The 17,406-nt window shown below is 47.3% G+C and overlaps 9 protein-coding genes across 9 annotated transcripts; 4 read left to right on the plus strand and 5 right to left on the minus strand.

Moving 5' to 3' along the window:
* Window positions 1-93: 93 nt before the first annotated feature.
* On the plus strand, window positions 94-1,482 carry N7496_002280 (uncharacterized protein; the record flags this gene model as incomplete). The annotated part of the gene is made up of 5 exons (XM_056695211.1): window positions 94-218; window positions 282-602; window positions 655-761; window positions 809-1,107; window positions 1,408-1,482. The coding sequence occupies 5 exons, from the start codon at window positions 94-96 to the stop codon at window positions 1,480-1,482; spliced, it is 927 nt and encodes a 308-aa protein (XP_056557423.1).
* Window positions 1,483-2,439: 957 nt separating this feature from the next.
* N7496_002281 (uncharacterized protein) lies at window positions 2,440-4,342 on the minus strand (the record flags this gene model as incomplete). The annotated part of the gene is made up of 7 exons (XM_056695212.1): window positions 2,440-3,002; window positions 3,056-3,389; window positions 3,437-3,597; window positions 3,662-3,821; window positions 3,871-4,064; window positions 4,127-4,186; window positions 4,249-4,342. The coding sequence occupies 7 exons, from the start codon at window positions 4,340-4,342 to the stop codon at window positions 2,440-2,442; spliced, it is 1,566 nt and encodes a 521-aa protein (XP_056557424.1).
* Window positions 4,343-5,281: 939 nt separating this feature from the next.
* N7496_002282 (uncharacterized protein) lies at window positions 5,282-6,828 on the minus strand (the record flags this gene model as incomplete). The annotated part of the gene is made up of 4 exons (XM_056695213.1): window positions 5,282-5,532; window positions 5,594-6,488; window positions 6,550-6,564; window positions 6,622-6,828. 4 exons carry the CDS (start codon window positions 6,826-6,828, stop codon window positions 5,282-5,284), a joined length of 1,368 nt encoding a protein of 455 aa, XP_056557425.1.
* A 667-nt stretch (window positions 6,829-7,495) lies between these two features.
* Window positions 7,496-9,658, plus strand: N7496_002283 (Zn(II)2Cys6 transcription factor; the record flags this gene model as incomplete). The annotated part of the gene is made up of 5 exons (XM_056695214.1): window positions 7,496-7,641; window positions 7,700-8,614; window positions 8,684-8,761; window positions 8,812-9,375; window positions 9,427-9,658. 5 exons carry the CDS (start codon window positions 7,496-7,498, stop codon window positions 9,656-9,658), a joined length of 1,935 nt encoding a protein of 644 aa, XP_056557426.1.
* A 134-nt stretch (window positions 9,659-9,792) lies between these two features.
* N7496_002284 (SDR family NAD(P)-dependent oxidoreductase) lies at window positions 9,793-10,742 on the minus strand (the record flags this gene model as incomplete). Its single annotated transcript, XM_056695215.1, has 2 exons — window positions 9,793-10,598; window positions 10,706-10,742. The coding sequence occupies 2 exons, from the start codon at window positions 10,740-10,742 to the stop codon at window positions 9,793-9,795; spliced, it is 843 nt and encodes a 280-aa protein (XP_056557427.1).
* Window positions 10,743-11,283: 541 nt separating this feature from the next.
* On the plus strand, window positions 11,284-12,341 carry N7496_002285 (uncharacterized protein; the record flags this gene model as incomplete). Its single annotated transcript, XM_056695216.1, has 4 exons — window positions 11,284-11,407; window positions 11,465-11,575; window positions 11,639-11,964; window positions 12,021-12,341. 4 exons carry the CDS (start codon window positions 11,284-11,286, stop codon window positions 12,339-12,341), a joined length of 882 nt encoding a protein of 293 aa, XP_056557428.1.
* Window positions 12,342-12,744: 403 nt separating this feature from the next.
* N7496_002286 (uncharacterized protein) lies at window positions 12,745-13,486 on the minus strand (the record flags this gene model as incomplete). Its single annotated transcript, XM_056695217.1, has 2 exons — window positions 12,745-13,394; window positions 13,447-13,486. The coding sequence occupies 2 exons, from the start codon at window positions 13,484-13,486 to the stop codon at window positions 12,745-12,747; spliced, it is 690 nt and encodes a 229-aa protein (XP_056557429.1).
* Window positions 13,487-13,828: 342 nt separating this feature from the next.
* Window positions 13,829-14,906, minus strand: N7496_002287 (uncharacterized protein; the record flags this gene model as incomplete). Its single annotated transcript, XM_056695218.1, has 2 exons — window positions 13,829-14,774; window positions 14,854-14,906. The coding sequence occupies 2 exons, from the start codon at window positions 14,904-14,906 to the stop codon at window positions 13,829-13,831; spliced, it is 999 nt and encodes a 332-aa protein (XP_056557430.1).
* Window positions 14,907-15,474: 568 nt separating this feature from the next.
* On the plus strand, window positions 15,475-17,206 carry N7496_002288 (uncharacterized protein; the record flags this gene model as incomplete). Its single annotated transcript, XM_056695219.1, has 6 exons — window positions 15,475-15,577; window positions 15,642-15,760; window positions 15,818-16,186; window positions 16,249-16,343; window positions 16,396-16,749; window positions 17,176-17,206. The coding sequence occupies 6 exons, from the start codon at window positions 15,475-15,477 to the stop codon at window positions 17,204-17,206; spliced, it is 1,071 nt and encodes a 356-aa protein (XP_056557431.1).
* Window positions 17,207-17,406: the final 200 nt, after the last annotated feature.

A 17,406-nucleotide genomic window follows, 5' to 3' on the forward strand; every position in this document is an offset into this window, starting at 1 on the left:
TTAAGTAGTCGTGTTTCCCTCGATTCCTCCTTCGCCCACTCAAACTATTTTTCCTCTTTTCGACTCATCTTTCAATCCTCTAAGCTGACCATCATGAGTGCGGAAACGGCCGAAGAACTCGTTCAGCTCAACGATTTCCATGACATCTTCAGTCTGAAAGGAAAGGTCGCAGTGGTGACCGGAGGCTCTCGTGGGCTTGGTCTTCGAGCTGCAAGCGGGTAAGTAGTTGGCGCAATAGGATGGAAAGACCGCCTCTGATATCAATGTTAATATTGCTGCAGTTTCATCCAGGCTGGATGTTCAAAGGTGTATTTGATTGCTCGATCAGAATCCTCTCTCGATGAGGCAGCCACAGCCTTGAATGCACTCAAGGGTCCAAACATACACCCCGAGTCCCGCGCTATACCTATTGTTGGCGATGTTTCAAGCGTGACTGATCTTGACAGAGTCGTCGCGGAGGTATCCAAGACCACTGACAGGGTTGACATTCTACTGGCCAATGCAGGTGCAACCTTCATCGGGCAGCTCGAAGATTACAAGGAGTCGGACTTCGCCAATGTAATGAATGTCAATGTGAACAGTGTTTTCTTTACTATCCAGAAGTGCGTTTTACCGAAGATGAGCCTGATAAAATACATCGACTAACTTCATCAGATTCACACCTCTACTTGAAATCGGTGGCACAGTTGCTGATCCATCCCGGATCATTATGGTCTCGTCAGTGGCTGGTGTGGTAATTGGTGACGTCGGCCCTCATGGAAGTAGGTCTCATACGTGCAATCCAAGTTTCGAAGCAATTCTAATACAGGGATAGCGTATGCATATGCTGCTTCAAAAGCTGCTGTTGTGCATCTGATGCAAAATCTGGCCGTCGAGCTTGGCCCTCGCCGAATCATTGTCAACGCTGTCGCTCCGGGAATCTTCCCTAGCAGGATGAGTGGCCCTCTCATGGCTCGCCACGGTGGAATCGAAGGCGTATCTAAACAAGTGCCTGATCGAAAGCTCGGCGCAGGAGAGGACATTGCCGGTGTGATGGTGTTTTTAGCTAGCAGAGCAAGCCGCCACATGAACGGTGCCACTCTTATGCTGGATGGGGGTAGTTTCCTTGTGCGTGGATGTGCTTAATCTAATTCTACGAGTAGTGACTACCATGTAACACAAATTTCTTTTGAACATCTATAACCCCAGGATCTTGTTACCTGTACGCTAAAAGGTCAAGCAGCACGAAAGGCTTAACCTATTTTGATTAATTTTATATCTGTCTAAATTTCTACATCTAGCGACTAGTGAAAAGGTCTAGCGGAGCGATGATTGTTTTGTCCAACAAACTAAGCATGACTAGGAAGAGAGGCTCGGGTGAGTGCCAATCGGGTGCTCATATCATTCATGTAAATTAATCTTCTTTAGGCGCCGGCCACCGACAGCTGGATCCAGACCCGTGTGTCCAGTTTCGTGTGTCTGCCTTCTGCGACCTACGAGTGATATTTTTACTAAGTAACCGAGTAGCTCGCCACAGCTAATATCAGCGGCCCTGGTGCTGCTGCTGCGCCTACCCTCCCCGCCCCCCGAACCCGCTCCTGACCGTCAGACATAACCCTCCCCGGAAAGTGGGTAAGGGGGTGCCGTCCGTACCCCACCAGTCGTGATCGTGGTCGAGCACGGGGTAACAGTGACCCTGTTCTTCCATCCACCCTGCCCCTCCTTCTGAGGACCTAAGCCCCTATGGCTAGGGCAATGAGAACGGCGAGAATGAGGAGAACCAGCAGACCGAAGATGCTGAGCCATAGTAGGCTAGAGTCAGTTGCGTCTATGGGGTTTCTTGTCTCTTTCCTTCTCCACTCCTCTTCTCCATTTCTTTTCCTTCTTCCTGTATGAGGTATTGCCGACCCAATTCATACTAAATACCACTATTTTGAAAGGGTTTTCAGAAGGTCTTTTGGACGTCTCCCTGGACAGCTTTAGGATAACGTCTCGGGCAATCGTTTGGATTATCATCAACAAAGTTCCTTTAAAAATATAATCAGGGCATGTTACGTACAATAGAGCAGAATCTACCCGCATTAGGCCTGGTTCGTTATGCGAGCTAGATTTCTTTTCTTTTTTATGGCTTGGCCGTAATAGGTCCCTAATAATAAACCCTCTAGCATACTAATTCATCATCTATAAACCTCAAGAGGCTGCATCCATAGGCCCCATGGGACCGCCAATAGTCCCGTTCTCACGTTAATAGATACTGTTGTACATAAGATCTATGTGTCAAAGGGTTCTTCAATTAAAGCTGCAAAAGACTTGATAGCAGTGGCACTGATTTCTGTTTTCAAAGAGTGCAAAAGTTCAATTCGTAATTCTTCGGTTTCTGTCTCTTGCTGTCTCTAAATGGTTGTCCTTTGAAACTCGTCGAGGCAGCACAAGACAAGGAAGACGCAAGACAGCCACCTTTCAAACTTGTTCCACGTGCTCAGAGTCTGATAGATTTTCACTGGCTGTGGCTGTCTTTGCTACTCCCTTACCCGTACCTTTATCCATCCCAAGTGCGTCCTCACCATCAAAAACAGTAGCGACTTCTTCGATAGTAAGGCCTTTAGTTTCCGGGAAAGTAAACCAAATCATGACAATGTAGGCCATCAGGATGCCAATGTAAACGCCGTAGTATTTCCAGTGAATAGCTTCCAGGATAATTGGGTTGACCCACTGGTTTACCGCATTAGCAGCATTCTGGACGGTGACGAAAATTGCTTGACCCTTTGCACGAAGGTTAAAAGGCAAAATTTCGACGCTGTACATGTTGGCGAGCGGAGTCCAGGAGAATACATAGAATCCAAAATAGATGAACAGAAAAGGGATTACCGCAAGGCCTGTGGACTTTGAGTTTGTTGTTGCGTAGGAGCCCGAGAGGCCCATGACTATCGCAAATGCACAGAGCATTCCAATATTTGATATGAGCCACATAGGTCGTCTTCCGATGCGATCACAGTTAAGCCCGGCTGTTGTCGATAGAATTACTGTAGCCACAATTTAGTAATTCCAGTTTCATAGGGAGGATAGTGGAACTTACGGTTCCAGACTTGAAGACCTAGATTCAAAGTGGCTTGCTGGGACTTCGCAGTCACTCCCACTTGATTTAAAATCGGCGACAAATAATATGATACGATTCCGTTACCGACCCAATTCGTGCCTATAGCAATGATAACAAGCAAGAAAAGACGGTGGTGGTTCTTTGGCTTGAGAAAGTCTGTGTAGGCAACCTGGGAATTGATTTGCTCCGCTTCAATGCCTTGCATAATCTCACGATGCTCCAACTGAACAAGCGGATCGTTGATGTCTCCGTTTGCATGATATTTGGCAAGTATTTGGATAGCTTCCTCGTATCGTTCGTTTTTGATAAGCCACTGCGTTGTATTAGCGACATTACTAAAGTCTGCCTGAGAGGGCTCACCCTTGGCGATTCCGGCATTGTCCATGTCATAATGAATGTGGCAATCGGGCCAATCAACTGCAGATAGCAGGGGATTCTCCAGGATGCATTCCCTGCAATATTCCGTGTGCCCAAACATATGCCTGCCGAGATAACTGCTGCCACGTAGTAGATTGAGGTATCTGATATGATGAAACGCATTAGTGATATATTCTACCTGCTTGAAGAAAGCAAAGAGTCACAAACAAATTGTTCCAAGTGGTGCCCTGTAGCGAGGGTGTGCGATCTCTTGCAATAGGGTGGACGCAATGGTCAAAGTTGTAGCGATTCCGATTCCCATGATCACCCGCCCAGCAATGTACATGCCCAAGCCCGTACTTGCCGAATTGACGATAGCACCAATGACCTGAGCCTCTTAGCAACAATATACGAGATGTCAATGTGGGAGTACCAACATTGATAACGATTCCGAGCCATATGGCATAGCGTCTGCCCCATTTGGTAGCAATGCGCTCAGAGAAGTAAGGGGCCACAAGACCGGGAAACAGAGCCGCAGAGTTCATCAGTCCCAGCTTGTTGCTGCTCGGATAATCAAAAAACTCGAGCCAGGCTGGGATTGTTTGAAGGCCATTGAATAAACTGCCATCAACTGTTTCGGTATTAGACAGTTTCAGTGATAGTGATAGTGACATGGGATTCAACTTGACTCACATCCATTGAAGAAAATGGCACCACACAGACCAGCACAGTGGTAGACATTGATACGAAGCCCTACCAATTAACCTTGGTATCCAGCTCATTCTGGAATGGGGAACCGTGAAGTGGCAGCCTACCTGGATCCTTCCACCAGTCTTTGTTGGTGTTGTTATGTAACTTCCGATAGTCGGGATGTTCTTGAGCCATTTCATTTCTGACGGAGGTCTCCATCGTTGAGATCGTACAATGTGCAGATTGAATGAATGAAGGGCACGATGGGCAGTTTTATGGCCGATGAACCCAGGTCAGATAGCATATATGCCTTGAATGCGTCACTTGTCTTTAGTACGACGGCATTACCCCAGGATTAAAGCGGCCCACTTCTTCATTCCTGCTGAGTTCCGAGAGGGCGTCAGATGTTGCGTGGTGCTAAGTCTTAGCCGGCTGCGCAACACACTGTCAAAGCAGCAAAGTCTAAAAGTCTCCACATTAACCCCCACGGGGAATCTTGACTACGTGGCTCTGATTGGTCCGAAACTGACGCGCATCTTAGGGAATGTCGTAGAAGATCAGAGAAAGGCCCCCGCAATACGTATCACTGTAAGTCTATCAGAAAGTTCACATTCGAGGCAACCTTACGCCAATTATGAGAGTGCCGGCGCTATTATTTGATCTATATCCGTTGGTACTGTGAGAATTTTCGTTGCCCCCGCCAGTTACGACCCTGATGACAAAATTGTGCGCTCAACTCAACTGCAGTCCACCTGGGATTTGAGTTTATTCGACATTTGCGGGGTCATAGAGTCGATGGGAAAGCAAGGGCCTCCTAGGTATGTGCATCTAACGAAGACGGAGAGATGCGGCCACGCCCATTCCGCCTATCCGCTTTCCCGCCCGCCAGGAGAAAGCGGCTTCCAGTACCCATTCCTGAAAAGTCAAAAGTACCATTACCCCGTGAGCCGGCCAGCATCATCTGTGTCCTATCTCGGAATAACATGCCAGCTGTAGGGAAATACGGTCTTGGGGTTTCCAGTCTCCAAGCTCGTAACAGCCGAAAAGTAATGCCATTATGTATCAATCTCTTATCCAGCTCCGGACCTCTAGGTCGAAGTAAATTAATCAAAACTCAACATGATGCCAACAGTCGCCATTCTGATTACCCAGATCTCATTACTTGCGTGGGGGCAGTCTTGGCATAAGTATCCAAATTATCGTACAAAGCACTAGACAGCCGAGGATAACGGGCTGCAATGCCTTGACTCCCTTTGCTTGGGCAATCGCACCCACGGCAAACGGAACAATCGAGGCGCCCGATGCACCGACTGCGGCACAGATACCAATGGCAGAAACTTGGATGGATCGCGGGAGAAGCTTGGAGATGCAAATTATAGCAGCGGGGAAGAGGGGCCCCAGGAAAAAGCCTTCCCAAGAAAACAATTATCAGCATCATTCAGTAAAGCCTCAGCGCTCATAGCTTCATACCTAGAAATGCTGCGCTGATAGCGGATGCCACAAAGCTCGGGATCAACCAGAACAAAAGCTCTAGCACAATCGCTGCACCGAGGTAATACACGACTGCATGCTTCTCTGACTTGAGGAAGCGCCCAGTCACGAATCCTAATACCATTCTTCCGATCGCTATTCCCGCCCAAAATCCAGTTGAGGTCATCCCAGAGTCAAAAGAGTTACCGTGTCGGACCTTTGTCATGAAGGTTACCAACCAACCTCCCAAGGATACCTCCGATCCGACGTATGCAAGGAGGTAACAGCTGCAGAGAAGAACAACCTTATTTTTGACACATTGCAAGGTCACACTTTCTGATTTTCTTCCCGCTTGGCGCTCGATGTTATCAGATGCCTCTGCCGAGCTGGGTTGTGCGTGCATCTCAATTTCATGAGCAGCATAATATTTTTGAGCGTCGTGAGAGCGGAAGACTGTGACTGAGAGAGCGAGATCTGAAGCCGCCATTCCAATCAAAATATAATAAATCATGAACCACTGCCAGTTCTTAGACGAAAGCAGAGAGCTTGCTAGAGCGGGTAATACCGTTGCGCCGAGGCCGTAAAACCCATGTAGAAGGCCCAGTAGCTCGTTGGCATGTTCCAGTCCGCTAATGAAGGAATTCCAAGTTGCATTTTTGAAACCTGCTCCAAGTCCAACAAGTGCATACGCCAGTATCAGAGCGTAGAATGGTGGGTGGAAGCTACTGACGATATACGCGATGAGCTGGCAAATGCCCCCAATCGCAGCCACACCTCGTGTTCCGAGCAAAGTATGTAAAGTATGGTTTGTGAGCGTGCTGATGATAAAACCGATAATTGGAGAGAGAAAAACGAGCGAGACCTGGAGATAAGATACTCCGTAGTATGTTTCAAGCTGTGGTAGAATTAGCAAAAGCGTGTTGAAAAATATCAGGAGGATAAAAACGCCATCGTACATGAGGGATAAGAACCTACTCAAACGTTAGCTATTGATTTTCCGAGAATGACGGGCTCTAATCCATAAATACCCCGTAAGAGCTGTCATTCGCTCCCAGAAGAATGAAGCACCAATATGTTGCAGCGACTTTCGGTATGTTAGATTTCGGAATGTTCCATCTTTGCTTTTCTTGCCTTTGTATATTGGAGGGACTTGTATCGAGAGGCGAAGATGGTCCTGGCCTGTTGGGAAGTTCTTGTATATCTGAAACGGGCTCGATTTCGTTCATAGGAGCCATCGCATAAACCGGCGAGATAATGCGGACAACGACTCTTTCTGTAGAATAACGGTTGAAGAAAAAGCAGAAAATTGGTAGGGGTGTAGACTAGAAGGTCATTCAACCTGCTGATTTATTCTGATTTATCCACTTCCAAATGTCTACCATCCTGTGCATGAGAGCCCTGAGTGCGTGGCATTGGTCAGGCGATAGCCGTATATATTTACGGGTCTGGTGGCGACGCCCCTAAGAGCTAGGGCACCCGTCTCCTCAGTCCTTCGTAATTGATACTCTACACATTCATGATTGTCCATATAGAAATTCGCTATGCCTACTCAAACTCATGATAAATCACACTGCCCCGTTAGCAAGAAGTTAAGCACTCAGGGCAGACTGACGAGATGACGGTTATAGAGTTACGCGGGCGGTGAGCCGAGGGCGGGGAAAGAGTGCGGAGATGCGGAGGCGGAGCCGTTGTCAATGCTTCCTCCTCCTTCCCTGTTCTCAATACGCTTGTTGCCTGCATCTAATCTGTGAGATTACAGCGGACAGCGCGAGTCAATTGAATGACTCCAATCTCTATCCAAGGTCCTCATGAATTTTCCACGCAGACGCGCACCGATTGCCTGCAATTTTTGCAGACAGAGGTAACCGACCCTACCCCGAGCATCAGCTCTACTATCTGACTATGAATAGAAAACGCAAGTGCGACGGCCACAAGCCCGCTTGTCGCCTTTGCAAAGTCTCTGGGGCAACTTGTGAGTATCAAGACCCGACTGCTGCGACTGCCGTTTCGGCAGCAACCGAAAATGTGGCCTCTGCCCCGAGGGATGGGTAAGGACGCCTTCTATCCTATGATAAGAAAAAGCAATTGGAAATAACATGGAACCAGTACTGGATCTGCCCAAAAACGTTCTGGAACAACGGCAGATATGATACGTCGACTGGACGATCTTGAAAAACTGATTCGAGAGCAACGCGCCGCCCCTGCTGCGGCAGCCGATGATCATTGCAAATCATCGCAGCCGAAAGAGACGACCTATCAATCAGAAAATCTTGAAACTCACGCCGATGTTTCTGCATTCCTCTCGTCACTATGGATACCGCCTGAAATTTCACTTCTCCAGCCGCAGCAACTTGGAAATGACTCTTCTCCAGGAGTGGCTGACACGCAAAACTTGCACTGGTCACCTGCAAGCGGTCAGCAGATGGGTGGCAGTCATACCATGGAAGAGGAGCCTCTAACTATTCCGATTGGACATCTCACACCGACTAGTAGTCTTTTCTCGCTGGATCAAATCAAGAAGCTCATTGGGGAATACCCTGAAGACTTCTTCTATCAAATTGAATCCACTCGGAATTTGGAGCCCAAAGTACCTGAGGATGCTCTCAATATCGATAAAGATGTTTCGGACTCCTTTCTCGCTGCCTTTTTCTCTGAGATCCACCCTCATTTCCCCATTCTCAACCCTACTTTATTCGGTGAATTTTTCAATGGCGTATTGTTTGACGGAGCTGGCAATGAATCCAGCCAGGCATTGTGCCTTATGGTCTTGGCACTTGGAAAGCTCGCTTCTAATAGACAGGCCTGCTCCCCGGGACAATACACCGAGGATGATGGCATGGAATATTTTGGCCGAGCCTATCATCGGTTGACCTCTCAATGGATCACATCTTATCACTTCAATCTGCCATTGGCATCCGGCCTGGTATACTGTGCCATATACTTATGCTACCTGGAGAGGCCTCTACATGCATGGAGAATGGTATACATGGCATCATCTAAGGTTCAAATGATGGCAAGCCAGTAAGCCAACCTCGCGGCTGGGGTCCTCCGTGGGTCGACCTTTGCGTGGAACATTGCTAATAAAAGCAGGGCTGGAAATGAGCCAATAACCCAGGAGGAAATTGATTGCCTCGGGCGTCTTTGTTGGACCTGCTTCTTGCTAGAATGGTGAGTCTTCAGTCACCTGTTATTTCAACTATAAGCTGATCGGGGTGCAGTGACGCTCTGGCGGAGTTCCATCTTCCACGAAGTGGTATTGAGATAATGATGGAAAATATGCCGTTCCCCTGCTTTGCAAATGGTATAGATTCGGACGGGCTTACGTTCTTGGCAATATGCTCAGTTAGGCGACTGCTGAACCGCATCCACCGTGCTATATATGCCACTGCGCCACGTCCCAGAGAAATAATAGGAATGGGCTCAAATCTAGCGACATCATATGGTATCGATAGCGTTGGCTCACTGGAAAGCATATGCACAGAGCTTGCTCATCAACTGGACTCCTGGTATGAGTCATTGCCAGTGAGCATTAGATTTGATCTGACAGAGACTAAGCCGTCAAACCTACATGACGGCTGGCTTCGACTACGATATTGGTCAGCAAAGCATATCATATGCCGTCCATGCCTTGTATATGCAGCCACATTACCCGATAATACGCATTTGCCTTCATACATCATTCAGCATTCGGAGATTTGTGTCAGTAGTTGTCGGAATTATATTGAGACCGCAACATACGTGCTCCGTGAGAGAACACAGTATACGTGGATGACAATTCAAGCGTGAGACTTCCGTTCGGTCTTAGTGCTCGACTTATCACTAACTTGTTTTAGCTCTCTTGCGTGCGCATTTGTTCTGACGATTGCGTCTGGGAGCTCGTTGCTTCGACATCTGGTACCCGATATTACAACACTCCTGGGCAAAGTTACAACTGCAACCCAGCCATGGGCGACAACTGGATCTAGTGCGGAGTCTATCGGCTGGATTCTGAAGACAATTACGCAAAAGCAGAAATTCTCGAGGCGGCTATCCAGGGGAAGTCTAAGGAGTCCTGGTGAACTATAAAATAGGAATTTATTTCGCAAGATACCGAATATTTCTGTTTCGATTCTTTATATTGACCTAAAGACCCCCAGGCGAGGGAGGCTGTTACTTCGGAAACCCTCATAGTCACGCCTCTAGAAGCGATCTGACGGTTTCTAAGTTTGGAACTTGAAGCCTCCATTGCAACAGATCACACTTCCAGTAGTCCACCCAGAATCTGGCCCACAGATCATCCCAACAACGGCAGCGATTTCTTTCCAGTATGCAGGCCTGCGCCCGCCCATCTTATCAACCGCCAGCTTCACGAGCGAAGGGTCATCAACACCCTCACGAACGGCGCTGAGGGGGCAATTGAGTTGGAATGGCTCCATTTGCTTCCAGAACTTCTCGCCTGCCGCAAAATACATATCTCCCTCCACTGGGCCGGGGTTCACAGCATTCACAGTGCATCTTTCTGCAAGCTCTCGAGCCCATGTCCGAGTCATAGCCTCTAATGCTGCCTTTGTGCCACCGTAAAGAGTGTGTGTAGCGAAACCCATGCTGGAGGCCACACTGCTGATGTTGACAATTCGCCCGGAACGGTCGTGAGGTAAAAATGGAAGCAAAGCTTGCGTGACGCAGATCGGTGCCAAAACGTTCACTCCGTACATTCTGTGGAACTCCAGCGTGGGAACATCTCCAAGCTTGTAGTCACCACCCACTCCAGCATTGTTGATTATGATGTCAACCCTCAAGTTACCGTGTGCATCCGCAAATGCAGCCTTGGCGGCGTTGACGATATCGGAACTAGCTTGGTCCGGCTCATTGAGGTCTGATTTGCAAGGCACAACCTTCACACCATGCGATTTGGAAATTTCCGCGCAAAGATCATCGATCAACTGGTTGGAAGACGCAGAGGTATAGGTTGCAAGGATATTGGCACCCTTGGCCCCGAGATCTTTAGCAATAGCGGCGCCAATTCCTAATTATATTTCAATTTTAGTTTCAATTCTTCATCTTGCTTGACAGTGACATTCTTCGTTGAATGTTGATTACCTCTTGAGGCGCCAGTGATAATTGCTAATTTACCCTCGAGAGGACGGGGGATCAATCTGGCAGTAGACATATTTCGACGGATCAGATTACCGAGCATTCAAGCCAGAAGTTAAAGAAGCAGTTTTCGTAGGAAATGGAAAAGTATGTCTCCTATATAATGCATTCCCGCCGCGCGCCTTGCGGAGTAGCTTTCCGCAATACCCGAAGCAGTGAAGGAAGATTGCTGCACATGAAGCGCCAATGAGTGGGCTGTTGGAGAAGCGTGGACTTCACTGCTCTCGTGCAATGGCGACTGATCCAGGTGCTAATCATCATACGGCGGGAAACGGCGGGAGAGCGGACTTCCCAAAAGGTTCCTGCCCATCCTCTAAAGACTGCGGGCCACTTTTGCCGCATGAAGCAGATGTTTGCTGTAGAAACGAATTTTTTGTAGAACAAGCTAGAGTAGCCCACACATTCAGACTAGATGCTTAAATTAGCGTGGCAGTCGATGCCCACTTAAACAGCGTCCTGCAAAACACCATCACCTGATCGCTCGCAAACTCATGGACTCCAACTATTTTCGGTTTTTGCCTCTTCTTCCAACATCTACCAATATTTCGCAGTTCAAAATGGCCCAGCAAGAAAGAAATGGAAACGTACATGACCTCAAGTACCGCGAGGCGAAGCCTTCGCAGGGTAATCCCGCGGCTCCCGTTGCTAGTCTTTTTCGGCTAGATCGACGAACAATTGTCGGTAAGAATGTCACATTTTCAAATAAGCAGATTCATGGCTAAATTGAATTTCATATAGTCACCGGAGCAGCGGGCTTCTTGGGCGTAGCAGTCACTGCATCAATCTTGGAGAGTAGTGGCGATGTTGTATGTTTGGATGTTATGGAGGAGCCCAAGCCCTCTGAATGGAGTAAGATGCTCAGAATTTAAGGAACTATGAAAGATAAACTTGACTAATTCCTTGATCATTAAGGAGGCATTCAACTCACGGCAAACCAGCATGGCCGGACTGCATCCTATTATCAATGTAATGTTAGGAGCGAGCAGGACATCACAATCGTTTTCCAGAAGATTGTCTCGGCCCTGAAATCGCCTATCAGAGGCCTTGTTGCTTGTGCCGGGGTATCCGAGAATGGCCCAGCTACTGATTTCCCTGTGGAATCTTTCCGGCGTATGATGGATATTAATGTCGTCGGAACATTCATGATCGCGAAGGCAATCGCCAATGAAGCGATTAGAACAAACGTTTCGGCAAGCCTGGTTTTTGTGGCTAGCATGAGTGGATACGTCTCTAACAAGGTGATTAAAACTACAAAGCTACAGCAGATAATCAGAGGATACTAATTAATTCTTAGGGCGTGGATACCGCTGGATACAACGCTTCCAAGGCAGCAGTTCACCAATTGACAAGGTCTCTGGCTGCCGAATGGGGATCACGAAAGAATATCCCGTTGATTCGAGTTAACTCTCTCTCCCCTGGCTATATCCGCACAGCAGCTACAGCTGAAGCTCTAGAAAAGCCGGGCATGGAATCGCAATGGACTGGTGACAACATGCTTTTCCGGTTGAGTACTGTCGATGAATTCCGTGCACCTGTCCTTTTCTTGCTTGGAGATGGAAGCAGCTTCATGACTGGAGCTGATCTGGTTGTTGACGGTGGCCACCGTGCTTGGTAACTTTGGGCAAACTACCATTGATTATGTTCACTCATTTTAATTAAATTTTACCTACCGCATACCTTAAAATATATAAACATACTTGCTTATCTCAGTTTTCCAATTGTTCTGGAGCCACTTCAACTGCTGTAGGATATTATTTCTTGGATAAAAACCTTGTAAATTTTGATTTTTATTGCATATACCTCATAAATCTTGCGAATAATGAATTTTCATCTTGTTAAAACGATCGATCTGATCATCCCCAACAGAGCATGATGCATTCAATATTGATGATTATTTCAATTACCGAGGTCTTCTTCAAAAGTCACGATGTCCTTTTTAGAATGCATGTTATCTAGGAATATTGAATAAGAGAGAAAAAGTACCCATTGCATCAATTGCGCTTCAGATTATTCAAAATTCACCAAGGCTTGATAACTTCATCTACACGAAGAAGATTCTCGCGGATATCTCTTGCATTTCTTTCGTCCGTACCAGTGGCGCGCTCCCAGGCTTCCTTCTCATCTCCCACAATGCCGCTTTCCAGGTGTCTCTTTGCCAGTCGAGGATGGGTGACTTCTGCTGGGGTATCAGCGTACCAAAGCCGAGTCATCAGCGATGCGGCTTGTCGCCAAGGCTCCCTATCTAGAGCACAATAATTGCCTTCGATCAGAACAATGAGAGATTCTGGCGGTATTGGGATAGAATTTGGAACAGGATCCTTGATCTCGTGGCCAAATGATGGTGCGTACATGGTTTGGTGTGCTTGTGCTCTGAGGCTCTCAATGAGATTCAGGAATCCATATCCGTCGAATGTGAATGCAGCTCCACGACGGTGAATTGCTTCTTCAGCATTCGGCATTGCAGCTAGGTGTGCGCGAGAGTAATGAAATCCATCCATCGGAATCGCGACTGCGAGGTCGTGATCGGAAATTTGGGCATCTTTTGCGGTGGAGTAGAGATTGTTAATTTTGGCTGCCACGTTGGCCGCGAGGGTTGTCTTCCCTGACCCAGGAACACCTGCAATACCTATGATTACTCTTCTCCCCTTTGGCTGGAGACTCAGATCGTCTTTCATGTTATTAGTCTTTTTGAACTAGTATCAATGTCCTTTCTTACTTACTGAGTGCTTGAAGCGCCAGCCTCTCAATCTCAGAGTCCATCCCTAACTTCAAGTAGCTGCTTAGTAGCAAAAATGCTCATGTAGTAGTAATAGACGGCCAGCGAGTCTCTATTTATGTCTCGCTCTAAGGGTCCATTCGGCAACTATGCGTCGTTGCGGTTCTACCGCTTCCCGCTCAACTGAGTCCTCCCACTAAGTATCGGGTCTCGGTCACCTTACGGCCCACTAGTCTCTGTTTACGCAAAACACAACAATGTCAGCTAGTTATTAAATTTCATAATCATCTTCCTTTTCAAAACTAATGTGCTTTCATTCTGGTAACTAATGTAGTTAAATACAATCTTATCGCATGGTTCATTTCCGTCAAATCCGTTCATGTAAGCTAGTAAGGGATGAGACCGGCCAGTTTCTGCAACTTCTCGGTAATTTCTGGTTTTTCCTGGGGCTCATTCCTGTTTCGCGGGTCGATTGTACCGTCTGGGAGTTTTGCAACTTGAGGTCTCAAGAAGATGTTGTCGTGCGCCCAGTGAGTAGTAGCGCCGTACGCCGAGAAGACACGCTGTTTCTCTTCAATAGCCTCCTTAGTTGCCAATTTAGCAGGAGAATAGCTAGCATAGATAACCGTTCGGATGACATCGCTATTCTTTGTAGGCTCTCCACCCCAGTGAACAGTCCTGCTATCCCAGAGAATCAAGTCACCTGGATGGGCTGTGACTTTGATCGGAGTGAGCCCTTTGCTGGCCCACCAATCCATTTCCTTCTCGCTAAATCGGCGCCAATCCTTGACCTCCCAATCCTGAGCATCGGTTTGTGTATCAAAGAATTCGTCGTTGAAAGTATTAGACCGGGGTAAGCACATTAAGCTACCATCTTCAGGACCGGCAGGACTCAGATTGATAATTCCCTGGATGCAATGCATGCCGCGCTTGAAGGGAGACTGGTCAATATGTGGCCAGGGAGCGCGAGGAGGTTTGTCCTCGCGGTTGGGGAAGGTGATATTGAGAGAATCGAAGGATACGAGTAATTCATCGGTTTCCCACACCTTGGCGAACGCATTGACGATTCCCGGCTCCATGCGAGCATCCCACATGAATTTCTCATGAATAACACAATAGTTGTCGAATGTGTTCAGTTTACTTTGAACCGGGAGGTTTTCTGCCTTCCATGTGCTGGGGTCTTTCATGTCCAAACGAGTCCCAAAGGATGTTACCCATTTGAAGGCTCTCCGTTGGTACTGAATTGCTCTTTCATGTGGGATAGCTCCTTTGATGACGGCGTAGCCATTGGCGTGCAGGTCATCACGGAAATCTCCGTATCCTCCTTTGATTCTGATGCGAAAAATGAAATCAAGTCAGCGAAGTTACACAAAATGACTCGAGAACGACCAGAAACAACGGGCAGACAAACCTAAGAGGGCCCTGGCTGATAGTTGCAGCAGTGGTAAACTTTTTCGTGGTCATTTTGCGTGTATGGATATTGTAAAAACTCGATAGCGGTCGACTTTGGGCTGTCCAATACAGTGCAGACCTCATGCTCATGAGCGGTACTGTTTTTAAGGCCATAGATTCCCGGTGTTGCCACCAACTTCCCGCATGAGCCGTGGGAGTATAATGCGTGACAAATATTGACTAACTTGTTTCCGTTGGGCGGAAGCCTGTCACCACGGATGTGCTGAGTATAGCTCTCTCATTAGTCCTCAGACCACATGCGGATAGGCGGCTAGGTGGGAAATGCCGCCAGACCGATCAACCTGCAAATCACAATGTTGGTAGCCCTCGGTAACGTTTCTAGGCGCAATATCCCAAGGTTTCTGCGGAACGTGAGTGACTTACTTTGATCAATGCTCCACGCTTCCATCTCTCCGCAAGATCGACGGGGGAGGCTCCGAGACAAAGCTTTGTGGTGCGGTGCGCACGAAATTGGGAATGCGATGGCATATTTGGGCCTTAAATGCTGGGGGCAGAACAGGAATTAAAAAAATTATCGATTTCATTTTCCATATTTGATTTGACATTGACTACGTTCATCATGCCCGGTACTTTGCTTGAAGCCCTCGAGGCCGTCTGCAATGTTGACGTTGACTCCGTCGACCCAGTGGTCGCTAAAGCACTGCCCTTCAAAGCACACAACCGTATGTTCATGTAGTATCAAATCACCAATCATTTTCAAATGCCTAATATTTACAATTTCATTAGAAACATCTAATCAAGTGATTTGCTCCGACACTATGGTTCGCCCGGAGAATCACGCTATGATGGCTGAGATGGTCAAAAGATTCGGAGACCAAGGCTGGGAAGAGGTTTTTAATCGTGTTGTATGGTTTCCGTGTGTTTCACCAATTATCCATTTTACTAACTAGATGGCTGGGCAGATGGTTCAATTTTGTGCCAACAACATTGAAAATATCTCCAACCGTGTCCTGGTTCAGGTCTCACCCTCTCGTGTATATGACACGGAGAAGGTTCTTGAGCAATGTTATGCATTTGACCGCGCTTTCAAGGAAGTCGGTATTTCCCGGGATCGCTATGCAATTAAGATTTCGGTCACCGGTCCTGCGATGGTCGCTGCAGCTCAGCTTAACAAGGAAGGAATTCGCACCCTAGGGACATCGCTCTTCAGCCTACCCCAGGCAATTGCAGCAAGCCAAGCTGGGTGTCTTTACATCAGCCCTTATTTCAACGAGGTTGCGGCTTATTCTGATGAATCTCTCATGCACAAGGGCAATGACCCTGCTTTGACTGTAAGTCGAGTGGTCGATATTGCAATTTGAGAGCGTTTTCGGACTAACGTTCTCACTTCAAGCATCCCATGGCGCCCCGTATTGTCCAGATTCTGGAAGCTTATACTCAGCTCTACGCGGAAACTGGCAAGGATCAGCCACTGATAGTGATGGCGAGGTGAGTTTTCACTTTCAAAAACTTTAGTCTACTGTCTCCTGACAAGATATAGTAATGCGCACATTGGTGAAGTAATTGCAAATGCTGAGCTGGGCTGTCAGCATATCACCATTCTAGCTGGTCATCTCAAAGAGTTGCAAGAAACCCCATTGGACTCCACTTCATTGGCCAAATATCCCTTCTTGAATAACCCGCCTCCTAAGAAGCAGTCGCCGTATTATATCAATCTGCAAACTCCAGAGCGTCTTCGCGGCCACTCTAAGATTGACCCTCTGGCTGGTCCTGATTGGGATGGCAAACTTGCCGACATTCACACAGACTACTTGGCCAATAATGGAAAGGCCCTATCAGATGCTATGGATTCAGATGAAGTAGTTGTTCGCAAGATTCGTGACGTTTTTGGAGCGTTCAACGGCGGAGATGCGAAGGCAAAGGCTGCGATTGAGGCGGAGATGACGAAGCTTCATGCCTGAACCGTACTATCTTGAGAGGACATTCCTATATACTTCAACCAGAACCGTACATAGATTGAATTTTCACAAATTTGAATCCTCGACCAAACTTCAAAACCAAGTCATTAGCCATGCCTTGAAAGATAAATAGAGACATATTGTCTAGGCTATCCGGAACGACAATTCAAAAGACATTCCGAAAGAAATTTAGAAACATAGAACGCTCAAGCGTGCCTATCTTGTTTCAAAGTGTCGAACTGCTACAGTATATTGAAGTAAATTCCCTAATTGATAGTCACCTTGGGGGTAATTTGGATCATGGCCTCGGAATAGTAATACATCTGGACTCGCTTAGAGAGTATAGCTACGACCCAAAGCAGGGCCGTTGTATTTCTTGCTACGCTTCTTTGAAATTATTGACTGCCAACCTACTCCAATATTATACGCTCTAACATTCTATAATGTATTATTCATCCACAACCCCAGGATCCGTCGCGATTCATATACCTGCCATTTCTGTATCTAGTACGCCGAATTGTTGCCATATTTCTTCTATGAAAGCAACCCGTGAGATGGGATCTTCCTGCGCCGACTCCACTGATTAGACGTAC

This window comes from Penicillium cataractarum (genome assembly GCF_028827025.1).
Source record: "Penicillium cataractarum strain IBT 29864 chromosome Unknown utg000002l, whole genome shotgun sequence".
NCBI classification, from domain to species: Eukaryota; Fungi; Ascomycota; class Eurotiomycetes; order Eurotiales; family Aspergillaceae; genus Penicillium; species Penicillium cataractarum.